The sequence below is a fragment of the Synchytrium microbalum genome (genome assembly GCF_006535985.1).
Source record: "Synchytrium microbalum strain JEL517 chromosome Unknown SmJEL517_scf0050, whole genome shotgun sequence".
Classification (NCBI taxonomy): domain Eukaryota; kingdom Fungi; phylum Chytridiomycota; class Chytridiomycetes; order Synchytriales; family Synchytriaceae; genus Synchytrium; species Synchytrium microbalum.
Window position 1 is genome coordinate 54,510 of NW_022158399.1, and position 13,923 is coordinate 68,432.

A 13,923-nucleotide genomic window follows, 5' to 3' on the forward strand; every position below is an offset into this window, starting at 1 on the left:
AGAATCATCCACTTCGATTTAAGCATGGATTGACGCGACTGAACAATAGGACGCAAGCAAGACGCGATCCGCAAGTGAATCCACTTCAATCATTTCAAATGCTGGTATTCAATTCGATGCTTACATTCTCTACAGGTTTGTGCATACATTTTGTGTGTTTGACTTAAGATGAGATCGCGTCCACCAGTCAGGTTTCCAGTACGTCCCTTGCAGTCTCATTGATCCTCACCATCGCTGATAAATACAGATTCTTCGTCCATAAGTGACTCGACTTCCCATGCGAGCTGTGCCTCCGGATCGTGCTCAAGATCATCAGTCAAATAGTTGGCACGCAAGTCTTCTTCATCACTTTCTTCCTCGTCGTCGTCATCCTCATCACCATCAGCCTCGCCATTAGCTACTACAATATTGCCTTCTACGACCATGGCTTGGTCATGCTCATCTGCTTCCAAGTCCAGGTCGAAGACCTCATATACAGTTGCAGCCTGCATTTCAGTCACTTCCACAGCATCATCACTGCCGTTGGGTTCTGTTGTGTTGTTGTCAGTTATGGCATCGAGCTGACTAACCTGATCCTGAGAATTTATGTTGCTACTGTTACTGCCACCTTCCTGGTAGTCGTATATTTTGTAATTGTCCTGCTGTAATTGCTCGTCTTCATCCAATTCTTCATCAGAATCTAGGATGGTGTCAAGCCTATCGTCCATCACTGGCTCACTAGTACCTTCTATTCCAGTAGTACTATTTACCATACCTATATCGGTCAGATCTATTCCGTTTACCATAGTTTGTCGTCTTAAAGACACCTTTCGTGCGACTGTCTTTGGAGTGGCAAACATCATTCGATTTCTAAAAGCTCGTTGCTGTTGTGATCCACCCGAAGCAGGTTTCGTCCACAATAGCACAAGATCTTCATCGATCTCGTCAGATTCACCATCTTCAATAGCTATAGGCTTGGCATCGGTCTTTACAACCCAAGGTGTAAACCCATGCATGGCCGAGCTATAGTCAGATTGTCCACTACTTGATGCTTTATCCTTTCCCTTGATTGAATTCTGTCGGGAGAACGCCTTGGTTACTGGTGTATCTATATTGGGGGCATCATCGTCTTCAATAAGTACTGGGATGATGCTTCGTCTCACCGGCCGATGTGGTGTTTCCCATTCAGCCAAGGTCTTGTGAGTTATAAGTTCAACTCGTGCCTTGGCCTTTACCAGAAACGGCTTGGCTGCATTATCGAGGAAGACGGTTCCGAGATCAACTATCTCACATACTGTATCATAATAATTCCAGACGTGATCTCGTTGGGCAGCCAAGTTATTGTCTGCGCTATCATGCGATATAGCATTTCGAGTCTGTCTTGCTCCGTGTAGTAAACGACGCAAGTGCTCCACATATGTTACAGGATCTACCTTAATATTCAGTTTTCGTCTCATAAGCTCAAGCGATGTTGGCCGGATGAGAAACGAAAGAAGGGCCAGAACGTCCAGGCGTTCGAGCATTGGGTCGTCTGTAAGGGACCATCTATTTCCGCGGCCGGACAGACAAACCCTGAGAGCATCTTCAACTGACTTACTATACTTTAATGCCAGCTTTCCGTTCGACGTAAGAGTATAGGGGTACAAGGCGAAGACGAGAAACGGCAAGAAATTACGTAGGAGTGCCTTTTGTCTACAGAAACCGTAAAAAGACGTTTGTTAGCGAAATGACCTCGTTGAATAGGGCCAAAGCAAATATCCAGGAAGTGTGAAAGACGTTTGTTAGCGAAATGGCCTCGTTGAATAGGGCAAAAGCAAATACCCGCATCTCTAGGTAGAACTCTGACACTTACATATATTGTACGGCTTCGACGAGTCGATTGACCTTGTCTGCACTATCATCCATCAGCCAATCAAACTTTTCTCCAAAATTGCGCTCTATGACTACTTTACTCTTCTTTGACCGGGTCAGGTTCTCTTCCTCGTCGTCTATTACAGTGAATGCAGTATCACGAAATGGCTGATATACAGTATTAAGTCCTCGGCCCTTGCGTGTCTTTGATGACCTGGCATCTTGATTTGCCTGCACTGCCGGTGGGTTGATGTTGGCTTGATTTTGGTTTCCTGCGTTGATGTTGTTTGCAATGAGGGGCATCGGAGGGTCTGTGAGGTCTATAACAACTTGGACTGGAGCCGTTAGACCTAGAAAGAGAAGTGGATGTTAGTATCTTCCTTCTAGTCGCAAATCGTCAAACCCAGAGGTAGCGAAACTTACCAGTTTTTGTGAGGAGTTTCATCTCTTTCCAGCGCTTTAGCTTCTCGTTGATAGACTCCAGGCGAGGGTCTTCTCTGTTACGAAGCGGGATTTCGGGCCCGTGGCGTATCTTCTTGCTCTTGCCCATAAGTCCTATGGGTTGATCGGTTTGAAAATGCTGTGCTGTCAGAGAGGACGACCAGACCGAGAAAACACGATTCCATTGCAGCCAGCACACGCGTCACGCAAAGCAGTAAGTTGAAAGTCGCGTAAGCCGCAAACGGCAAATCAAAAAATGTAATATTCAACAGCCACACAGTCCTTGGGTTCCAGCCGAAGATTATATTATTATATTAGCACATACTCTGTGAAATACCCAATTAGCGATGATTTACTCTAATTATTGTTGCCAGAAAGACTTGGGACTAGAAAGACGAGTGCGAGGATCCAGATTACGGTCGAGGTTCTCGTGTGGTGGTTGCAGGCTTCTCATCGAAGCTGTGGTATTCCACCCATTCATTCCCGAATGTAAAGCCCCATTCCGGATTCCTTCGACATACGTGGGGCTGGAAGCCTCGTATTTGTACTCGTCCCATTGTGAGCTAGATAGAAAAGTTCAGCAGGAAGACAACGCGTAAAAGTTGACAGGAAGGCAACGTCGTGTATAAAAGATTAAGAGACACGCACCGTATAGCTTCTCCTCATGGGGAACGGATGTACAGGGTCGATTCCAGACCGTATGCCATCCTACGTGGTTTGTACTTGTTACGCTTCCGTTCCAAAAGGGCAATCCAAACCCAGAACCTTTCCAAACTCACTCTGTAAAAGATAACACGCGTTGGTTCCACACCGTCATCCCAATTGTCATGATAATTCCAACCTAGACTCAATAGTTCGTACAGGGTGATTCTAAAAATCCGATATAGATTTTTAGCAAAAAAGACAAAGACAACAAGGACAATCATACCTGGTACGTTTCCTGTCCTTCTCAGCACAATAATATGCAGTTTTCCATTTGGAATCCAATAGAGCTTTAGGGTCAATTGTATATTGTGGTGTGGATTCTGCCACCATTCCCTGCAAAATCGTTAAACTTTCCGTCCCTTCCAGAACGTCTTCATGACCGCGACGTATGAGGACGTCAATGCACTCCTCTTCAGTAAAGTACTGGGCCACTTCACTGTAATTGGCGTGCGTAGGGAGCCGTAGCTTCATATGCAGTTTTGAGCTCCAGCGGATTTGGCTATCAACAAGAAGAGGATGAGTCCCGGACATGACGTATACAAGACAAGGCACAATCTAACACGGGCTTGTCCGTGAAAACTGACAGTATTCTTCTCTTTGCACGTACCAGAGGTTCTTCCACAACAGGTCGTCTGATCCAAGTCCACGAAAGAGCCTGCACGAACTCGAGATGCGGTTCAAATCCTTTGATTTCAAATAACTTAGTATACGTAGAGTCAATTCATGAGCTATGACAAAGGTGTGCGAAAAATGTTGGGACATTCAATAAGCAAAACTGATGTGACATGAAAAGGAAAGAATCTCACGTATGTTTGATATCAAATCGGGTCCGTCCGTGTATTCCTGATCCATGTCCATACTGGATATCGACATCTTTGACGATGAAGCCAAAAACCAATGGGCAGCTTTGATGACAGGCAAGGTTACGATTTTGACTAGATAGGCAAGAAGCTTCAAGGACTGTATGAAGAGCGACCTATACTCTCTGCGCCTGTTTACGTGCCAGTAGTTGTGTTCTTCCTCACTATCACTCATTAGGCCATCAGCTAAACCCAACACGTTATTTGTGAGCGTTTTGGTGATGCTCAAGAAAAACTCGCAGAGGGCCGGTTTAATTTAGCAGATCAGCCGCTTTATATCCATAAAAATACATTAAAGTCGTAACTTTGGAACTACACCGGTTTGTTTCTTCAAAACGACCGTGGGAGTCCGTGGGAGACATGTAGACACGACTTACATAAAACCCTCAAAATTACGAAGAACGCGTTGTCAACAACGCGTCGTGAACAATAGAATATCGTCGTGCGCTGGACATCCGCCATAATGCGCTTCTACGTGAAACAGTACGGCTACGTGCTGGTTGTCAGTTCGGACCAACCCACGAACCTGATTGCAAAACCCTGTACTGCATTGTACATTCCTCACAGCGATAGCACCAGGAAGTGCATCATATCACAGCATATTAGCTATGCCTAAGCACGTCTGTTTCAGTGTCACCATTGTGAGGCAGTAAGTAATGTCATCCATGTCCTTACAATTTAATCACGCCATCCAACATTCCTCCTTAATCCAGTGCCGAAACAGACCAAAATGCTGCTCATCCGCGTATCTTACAAGGACATTCAAGTACGAGTACTGCTTGGGATGCACATGACTAGGCACATACACGTCAACCAACGCACATTTCATCGTTTTCACAGATCCCGGCATAAATTCGGATGGTATTAAACAATCACATGTAGTGGCCCACAGACTGAAAAATCAACTATTTACTCATATCTATACGAGTGATTTGCTAAGAAGTAAACAGGTAACCGGATGGCTGTAGTCTCCTACTTGTTGCACGTGCTTGTGCATTGAAAAACTAGGAATTCACTTCTCTTATTCACTGTTAGACTGCCGAAATCATTCAGAAACATCATCCACATGCCAAACTGACGGTCGACTCTCGGCTTCGAGAGCAAGATATGGGTGATTTGACCGGCATGCCTTGGAGAGACGCAAAAGCTGTCTTAAAGTCAGAGGACAGGTCATTCGAAGAGCATCTATCTCAAAATGGAGAATCTGTGGAAGATTTCACTGACAGAGTCGTCGATTTCTACTCGGATGTAGTCGAAAAGCACTTGTTGATCCCTCATCACGAATTATTGGAAAGTCTCGGGTTGAATTCACCACTATCTGCAATTGAAGGATATGATGCTGCAGCTGATCCAGCAGCATCGCTACCAAGTCCTCCATCATCAACAGACTCACCGACTTCAGCAACATCAGCAAAGACCCGTAAATTTCGTGCCGCCTCCATAGTTGCTGGTCCAGCCATCAATGCAGCCAAAGCTGCTGCCCAAAAAGCTGCCGTAGCTGTAGGTTTAATGACATCGCCTACTAGAACCGAAGCCAACGGTAAAGCATCAAACCCAAGTTCCCCAACAAACTCGAACGCATCACCGACTTCTGCCACACCATCGTCATACTCAACAGCACCATCTTCAGCATCTATCAAATCACCCATTAATAACCTAAAGCAGAATCAAAAGTTTGGGTCAACGCCATTTTTATCTCAACAACAGTCACAACAGCAATCACAAACACCACCAGAACTAGGCAGCATCCAAAACATGTCCCTCACACAACAACCAGGCTTCTCAGCATCAACATCCGCACTAAACACATCCAGAAAACCGCGCCATCCACGAATCCAACCAACTCATATCTTGATTGTAACCCACGGAGGCTGGATTAACAGAATCATGGACCACATCCTCGACGAACTGAAATTCAACTTGACGACCGACTACTCGAACGGCTTCCCCAAAAACACTGGACTATACAGATTCGTCATTTCACAAGTATTCAGACCTGATGGCGGCGACTATGAATGGGAGGGTACTGTCACGCTCATGAACGATGTCAGTCATTACGCTCATCTGAGTAATAAGGTTAGTATGGGCAGTATGGGATTCCTGGGTCTGGACGAGAAAACTCAGATACAGGCTGACTGGACTGCACCAAAGACTGACCCGGGTAGGAACTCGCCTACTGTGAATAGAAAGAAGGCGATGGCTGCTGCGCCATCCAAAAACAGATCATTTGGCTGGTAAAGCTTACGTAGGAGTTAGCCAGCCGATGCACATTACATACCATACTTACAATCCGTACAATAGTAGTATAAAGGATCATACAAATGTACCTCAATAGAATAAAAAACACATTTCCGTCACTTTGATTTTTGTTTTGCATGGTGTAACTACAGATGTATTTTGAAATGGGTTTGGGGCTTTCGTAGTAGCAACAGATATAGGACATGAAAACGGAACAGCATTCAGCAGTCATCAACAGAATCGACATCTAACTAACCCCTCTACCCCTTTTCAGCATTTTTCGATTTCGTTGGCTGCTGCTACTCTTCGTCTCCTTTGCTATTAGATGGTTTCGTTTTTTGACTTCAGGAATTGGATTCAAAGTTCGATGGTGTGTTTTTGATGTTTTGAAGGGTTGGGAGCGTGGAGAGTGACTGACGGTTGAGAAAGCATGGGGCTTGTAAGAGGAGAAGTTACTAATCATGTCATAAATTCACGTGAAGGGGTAATTAATCCTTAGATCATGGGGTTTCCAACGCGAAATTGACGTTTTACGTGAACTGTCAACGTCGTGATGCATGGATTCCAGCCAAATGACTTATGAGGTTATACTCGAATGAGCTTACGCAAATGTAAAAAATCATATTTCGTCAAATGCATACGTGCCCTACGCTTACAGAGGTCCGGTTTGTATTATTGCTGCTCTGGAAGGAGGACGCAAACGGGTTGCACCGTCTAGACCAGAGGCAAGTGGAAGGCATAAACATCGCATATAATTCATCGGCTACTCAAGTATTCGTCAGTCATGAACAGATCGTAAGTTCAACCAACTCCAGAACACTGCACGCATTCTTTTGATACTGAAAGACAAGCTACTTATATTTGAGAAGCTACTACTTAATATGTTTACTAAATTTAAAACTAGATTTCACTTTGATTACAGTCCTGAAGTACACATCACGTTTGTTCAGTGTCCAATATACATAATGTTGGACCAGCATTCTTCCTACTTGTCTGCACCAGCGACAGCAGCCACCTCAGAAGCAACAGACTCGGCAGCGACGGTAGCGTCTATCTCATCCTTTACGGTAATGTTAGTGGCCACAACCACTAGTACAGGACTAGCACCATCGACTTTGGAATCATCTGAGAAGGCCTTTGAATCATCAACCATTTCAGCAGTTGACTTGATCTGCGGAGCAGCTTTAGGGCTCCTTCCCTTAGTCTTCCATCCGGCGGGTGTGATCCCTAATGCCCTCATCTCCAATTGGATTGCCAGGTCGGTGACTTCGTATGGAAGGAGCTCCGATCCACGGACTAAATTGAATATTTCATGAGCATGCGACTTCAAAGAACCAAAAAATCAACATACGATAACAGCATACCAATAAATTGAACAATAGGACCAGCAACCAAGTATCGGTTCCGAGGACTTGCTGTCTTGATCGCCCTAAACATGGCATGCACCACTTTAATGGGCTGCTGGGTTATTGGACGTTTCATGGTTACGTCCAAGTAGGTCTTGAGATTCTCCATACACTCTTCACCGTATGCGGCTTGAGTTTCTGGAGTCAGATTGGCCCATCGTCGTTCTACGCCTTTGGCGTAGCCACCTTCGGCATGGTTTCCGAGTTGAGTTCGTGCCCAGTATGCTGTGATTGTATATGTGAAAAGTCAGAATGAGCATATTAACGAATAAATCGTGGTTTGTTTGCCAAACTTACGCTCAATTAGAACGCAGTGGATGCCGAATGGTTTGAATTCTTGTCGGATTAGGTGTGTCAAGGAGGTCTAAAGAGAGACGAAAGGGGATGTTGGTTAGTTGTGAGATTCATACAGCACAAAAAAACGATCGGATCGACAGAGTGAATGCTCGACACTTACAATAGCTTGCTTGCTGATACTGTAAACTCCCAGAGGCATGGTAGCTACTCGACCAGCCACAGATCCAATATTGACGCTAAGCAAAACAACACACAAAGACACATTAAACGACCAAACACCCTGTTTCGCAACCACAATACATACATTCTGGGATGGATCCTTGGATGTGCAGCACGGAAGCGACGTAAAGCAGGAATGAGAGCCTGCATGATCATAATGGGTCCAAAGTAGTTGATCTCCATTACACGGCGGTATTCAGACATTGGTGACCATTCAAAGAAACTGCCTTCCGCAATGCCTGCGTTGTTGACGATACAGCTAGAGATAAAACAGTTAGAATCGACTCTAATTTATCATCACCAGTAGCCTTAGATACAAAAAAATGTACTTTGACGACAAGGCAGCATCAACTTTTAAAGAAAGCCAGACGAACACACTTACTAGATCCCCTCAGGACACTCGGCATCAATCATAACCTTGCAAGCATTCACATCATCTTGAGACGTCACATTGATTTTGAATGGACGCATGGTCGCCAGGTTTCTGTCTTGGTGAGCTTTGATTCCGGCATCAGTCAGGCAGCCCGCGTAGACAGTCCATCCTTGGCTCGCAAGCTCACTTGATACTCGCTCTCCAAAACCCGAGTCGCAGCCCTATGTGACGAGAAATGTCAATACGGGTATGGTGTGTAATCCACCAAAAATATGTGACGTTCGGAGCGATGGGTTTCGGATTATCGTTGCAGTTAAAGTGATCAAAGATGAGTTCTTACAGTGATGAGGACTGGACCGACTGGCTTCTTGGTGGAAAACAGGTTGAGCATCTTTAGATGGAGATATATCTAAAAAAATCCAGTTTGGTCAGAACACATTCTGTGCTAGCTGATTTATAAGCGATCATCAACGCAGAGGCAGCAAATACATTCATATCACACATACCAAGAGATTACTAGCTTGAAATTCCTTGGAACGATTTTGGTTGGCTGTCTGCGACGTTTGTTAGATGTTGGGAATGGAAGGACGCAGTTTACCAAACCTCCCCGAGAAAGATATTCGTTGTTATTTTTTCTTTTTCAGATCTTACGTTCTTTGCACCGATATGGCACTGTCTTGCTCTCCTCTTGAAAGGAGCTTGAAAGGGGTTATCTTTCGTTCTTGCGCTTTTCGTTCGACTTTTTTTCAAACCTGACAACTGACCCTCGGGATGCAGCATTGCCTATTCATTACCACCCGAGAATTTGGTATTTTCCTCTCTTGTACCTGTTGATCTCCGAGACGTGAGATTTTTTCGTGAAATGTGTTCAGCAAAAACTACTACTCTAGTGGTCCAGAACGAATAACAACAAGCGACTGCCTCCAAAACAAAAAGGATGGTACAGGATTCACGAATATATATATTTTAAGGTTTGGAGTGAGAAATGCTACACAAAATTCTAAAACTTGAACTCCTTCTCCTTGCCCTTCTTTGATCCACCAGTATCTGTCTTGCGTTTCTTGCTCTGTTTTTGAGCATGTTCAGCTACAAGATCTGAGAAGTCTTCTTTTGGATTGGCTGCAGCTCGTTCTTCTAGTGTTTCTTCATATCGCTTCTTGAGTAGCTCAGAGTCCAAAACACCATTTTCAGTCATCATGTCTTCTGGATTGAGTGCTACTTCAACACCAGATGGAGTAGACGAGAATCCTTTGCGCTTTCTGGGAAGTTGGTCTGGCATGGACGTTGAAGCTACAGCAGCAGCTTGTGCCTGTGCAGCTGATATATCATATACACGCTCTGAGCCCATAAATCCAGATATGTTGGTTGCTCGTTCCGGAATGACGGTATATAGAGACTTTGGTTGTTCATCCATCGTCCTAATACCAGATTAATGTCAGTGTTTGATCACACAAACTCGGACCTCTAGCTTTTATGAGAAAAACCCCCATTTGGATCAAAACGCTCCATAAATGCTCTGGTCATACCTTCTGTCTTTACGTAGCTCAATAAATTCAGGAGTTTCCAAACCACTAGGTACAGACGATGCAAGACCACTGGGAGTAACAAGACCTGCTTCAATGACAGGAGTAGCCAATCCTTCTTCCTTGACACCCTCTTCTTCCTCCTCTTCCTCTTCATCAGCAGCCACTTCCTCTTCCTCTTCATACTCTTCTTCTTCCATTTCACCCCATAGTGCTCGTTCGATGGGTGCTACATGTTCATGAGCGACTGGAACCTGAGTCACTCCAAAGACATCACCATATAACGGTCGATTGTATTCGTCTACTGGTGGTTTTCCCCATCCTCCTGGATGGTAACCCCATTGAGCACCTGCGGGTATAGGTGCATTCAACCCGGATATCTTTAGACTGGGATATGACGGTGGTGGCCCGTATCGTTGCATATTTATAAGCCATGGAGGTGGTGCTAACGGTGGTATACCAAGAGCCTGTTTTAAGTCTTCAGACAAGACCCCTGGCTTTGTCAGTTTCGGTTTTGTTTCAAACTCTTTGCCTTCATAATACCTGATAGTGAACAATAATGAAGTTTCGTGAGTTTTTCGTGCGTGTGGAGAAGGAAGCAAACAAAGGAGTGATAATCATAAAGAATGCTTTCATTCTTGGCAATCCAAACACAAGGTACTCACAGATCACCATGAATGGTAAACCTGGGTTTGGTTTGCAGTCGGAAGAAGGCATCGTGAAGTTTCTGGTAGTCTATGCTGAGCTTGCCCATCTTTGGAGCATGCCTTTCTCGAGTTTTACTTTTAAGTTTGGTAGCATCTTCCTTGTCCTTGACTGCTGATCTCATCTCCATAATGCCCGTAGCTTTGATAAAGTCTAGGAATACAAGTGTGATATTATGAGCAAAAAAAGGGAATCTCTGCCTGGGACTACTGCACTAATTACCTGGCAATTCAAATGGTGGTTTCTCAATACCACGCTTTCCTTGTAGATATTTACGTTTCTGCTGCCAGTGAATAGGAACTGGCACTGTATTCCGATATGATTTGAGGTGGACGAGGGTGATTGGATCTGTTGCTGTGATGTCCACCCACTATTGGAAAAAATGCAAATAAACAACACAACATACAGATAGCCAAGGCAGATTGTAAATAAACGTACCTCAACGACTTCAGGCTTCTTGACGACCTGTTTCAATTCAGCAACCGACATTCTATTTGCCTTCTTGGCTCTCTTTTCTTCATCCGCCTCATCATCGTCTGACTTGTCCTCATCATCATTATCTTCTAACAATTTACGTGCAATAGCTTCTTCAGCAGCCTTCTTTTCAGCTTCTTCGGGTGTGTCTTCTGGCTTCTCTTCAATATCATCGCCTCTTGTAAGTCTGGCAGCAAATCGTTCGAGTATGCCAGCGAGTTCACCAGTAGAATCTTCAGCAACTCCTAATGGAGCTTCAGTTACATATTCAATCTCGACCTCACTTGCCTAAAAGATTTGAGGAAAATGTTTGGAAAATGAATAGACAAACAAATCAATTAGAGGCAAGCGTACATCAGCGTCGTCGTTATCAGTATCAGTAGCATCTCCATTGAAACCACTGCTATGCGATATGACACTTCCTTCTCTGCCCGACACAACGCTTCCTTCTCGTTTTTGCTGCTTCTTGGCCTGCTTTCGTGTCTTTTTCTTGGCTGCCTTCTTCTCGGCAAGCTTGGCCTTGACTTTATTATTGATCTCGTCCCCATTGACGGCTGGCATTGGGGCTAGAGCTGCGGGCATCCTTGCTGTCGGTTTGTTGAAAACAATGAAATATGGATTGTTGGGAAGCTCATTCGCAGCAAAGAGACCACCGAACAGGGTATATACGATAGTTTTCAATACATTTACGCGATTTGGCGAGTCGTAATTCCAGGCTGAAGTTGATACATTTACAAATACGAAAAAACAGCAACAGTTGCAATTTACGTTTAAAAGCCTTCCACGCTTTTATAATAGGATTTCCCGTTGGTTTAAAACATTTGTACAAATTTGATTCACAGCGTATTCACTTCAATCCTCGTCGAACTTTGATCCATACCTAAACGTAGCTGTTTACAGTGTTCTCCCGTTCTATTTCCCTATAATTATTGCTGCGAAGGAGCCGACGACGAAGATCCTGCGGCCTGAGATGTAGCTTCAGTCGGCCGTGCTCCTGTTTGAGTGTTTCTCACTACTCTTGGTTGTTCTGAATCACCGGGAGCCAAAGCTGAAGCAATGGGTCGAGGGATTTGTCCCATATTGACTGGGTGTGGTTGCACAGGAATCGATCCTGTTCAAAATATCACATATTCAGTATTTGGTTGCAGCTGTTATTGATCACGACGTATATACGAGGAAATGCTTACCTTCGACAGTGGTCTCGCAACGTTCACAGCGATAGTGTTTGATCTGATAAATGGACCGGTGATCACTTCGAGGACGACAACGGTCGTGAACGAAGCCATCGCAACCTGCGCAATAAATCCAATCTTGGACTGCTTGCTCCTCTGAAAAATGACAAAGTACAATAGTGAGATACCGACCAACTTGTACAATAGGAGGAGGAGACGACTCTGGATGCAATTTTACCTGCACGAACTGCACATATACCGCAAACAGTACTGCGAAGGAAGATGACATTGCCCGCGGTGGTGTTGGTGGTGGTTGGAATGATGTTGTTGATGCTATTGTTCGAGTTGGAATGTACTACTGGTGCGGTTGGTGTGTCGTTTGGTTTGAGCGATGGTTTATGGGTGGGTTTGGTCCTCTTTCTAGGAGGAGATATCGGCATCGATGGCGATGATGAGCCTTCGGACAGTCCATGAAGACAACGACGTTTCCTTGCACGACAATCATCGCAGGCAGCACCGCTTCTAACGTATTGGATTGTCAACACAAAGGCAAAGTCAAATCACAGTCTCTACGCACCGTCGTTTGATAGGCTGATATTGAGAAGGCATATCAGGCTTTTCGTCACTCGATGTCGGAATAGCAGCGGCAGCACCAATATGAGTGCATCGTGTCTTTTTCTTGCGACAATCCTCACAAGCAGAGCCCCTCTCAGCTCTGTTCCGGCAAAGTAAACACGTTAAACACCTGAACTTCAATGCAGTCATGAATGCTAAACGGTCAAATCACCACGAAAACAAAGCATTCATGAATTCGGAGTTCCGGCAATGCTTACTTCTTGGCTTTTGCTTCAACGTCAACAATAAGTGGACTTCCGACGATGATCTCGTCTATGGGGGCCGATTCCAATTCCGAGAGGATAGCAACCTCCCCGTTTTTAGCATGATCATCCTTATCTAGCTCAGGCGATTCGGCATACTCTCGTGGGCCATCCACTGCGCCTGTGTCTGGTTGAAGATTTAAGTAAACAGTAACAAGGCTAAATCGAAACTCAAGTATGGAAGCTATGTACCTGTGTCCATTTATACCACTTCGACGCCGAATTAAGCAGTAACCTCAAGCAGAACTCGTTGGATGTTGGTTTTTCTTGTTGGTGGTTTCTACCTTTGACTTGAAAGGAAAGCTTTCGGTAGACTACACAACATCTGACAAGAAGCAATTTAACCTCAAGAGTCTATACTGACATGAATGGCAATGTAATCGTAAACCGTGATTATCGCGTATGGGTCGGAACGACGTGATTATCAGCTTCGGGGTGTCAAATCGATCGTGACCATACGCCAGCTCACTTTCAAGAGGCATTTACAATAGTTGGTGTGGTTTTATTTATGTTCTATGTTCTAAAGGAGGTTTTTGTTGTTTCAAAAAAGATATAGAGAGCCCATACAAGTGTTTTACAGCTGATGCTTTTCTACTTGTTCACCAAAATAATGAGATTATAATGCTCTTCCCGTAGATTCCACCGTTTGAAAGTCCCCTGAGAGTCATTGTTGCGAAGAATGTAAGCAAAATGTTCATGAAAGAAGCCATTTAGATCTCTGTTATTGACCTTGGTGGGCTTCTTAAGTGACTTTTGCGTGTTCTTAACATTTTGGATTTTTGTATATTACGACTAAACACCA

At 44.5% G+C, this 13,923-nt stretch overlaps 2 protein-coding genes across 2 annotated transcripts; one reads left to right on the forward strand and one right to left on the reverse strand.

The window, feature by feature from the left end:
- Positions 1-4,444: 4,444 nt before the first annotated feature.
- Positions 4,445-6,074, forward strand: SmJEL517_g05462 (uncharacterized protein; the record flags this gene model as incomplete). Its single annotated transcript, XM_031171388.1, has 4 exons — positions 4,445-4,485; positions 4,550-4,602; positions 4,677-4,786; positions 4,872-6,074. 4 exons carry the CDS (start codon positions 4,445-4,447, stop codon positions 6,072-6,074), a joined length of 1,407 nt encoding a protein of 468 aa, XP_031022649.1.
- A 3,295-nt stretch (positions 6,075-9,369) lies between these two features.
- Positions 9,370-11,653, reverse strand: SmJEL517_g05463 (uncharacterized protein; the record flags this gene model as incomplete). The annotated part of the gene is made up of 6 exons (XM_031171389.1): positions 9,370-9,787; positions 9,896-10,435; positions 10,558-10,750; positions 10,820-10,967; positions 11,036-11,359; positions 11,426-11,653. The coding sequence occupies 6 exons, from the start codon at positions 11,651-11,653 to the stop codon at positions 9,370-9,372; spliced, it is 1,851 nt and encodes a 616-aa protein (XP_031022650.1).
- Between the last annotated feature and the right edge of the window lie 2,270 nt (positions 11,654-13,923).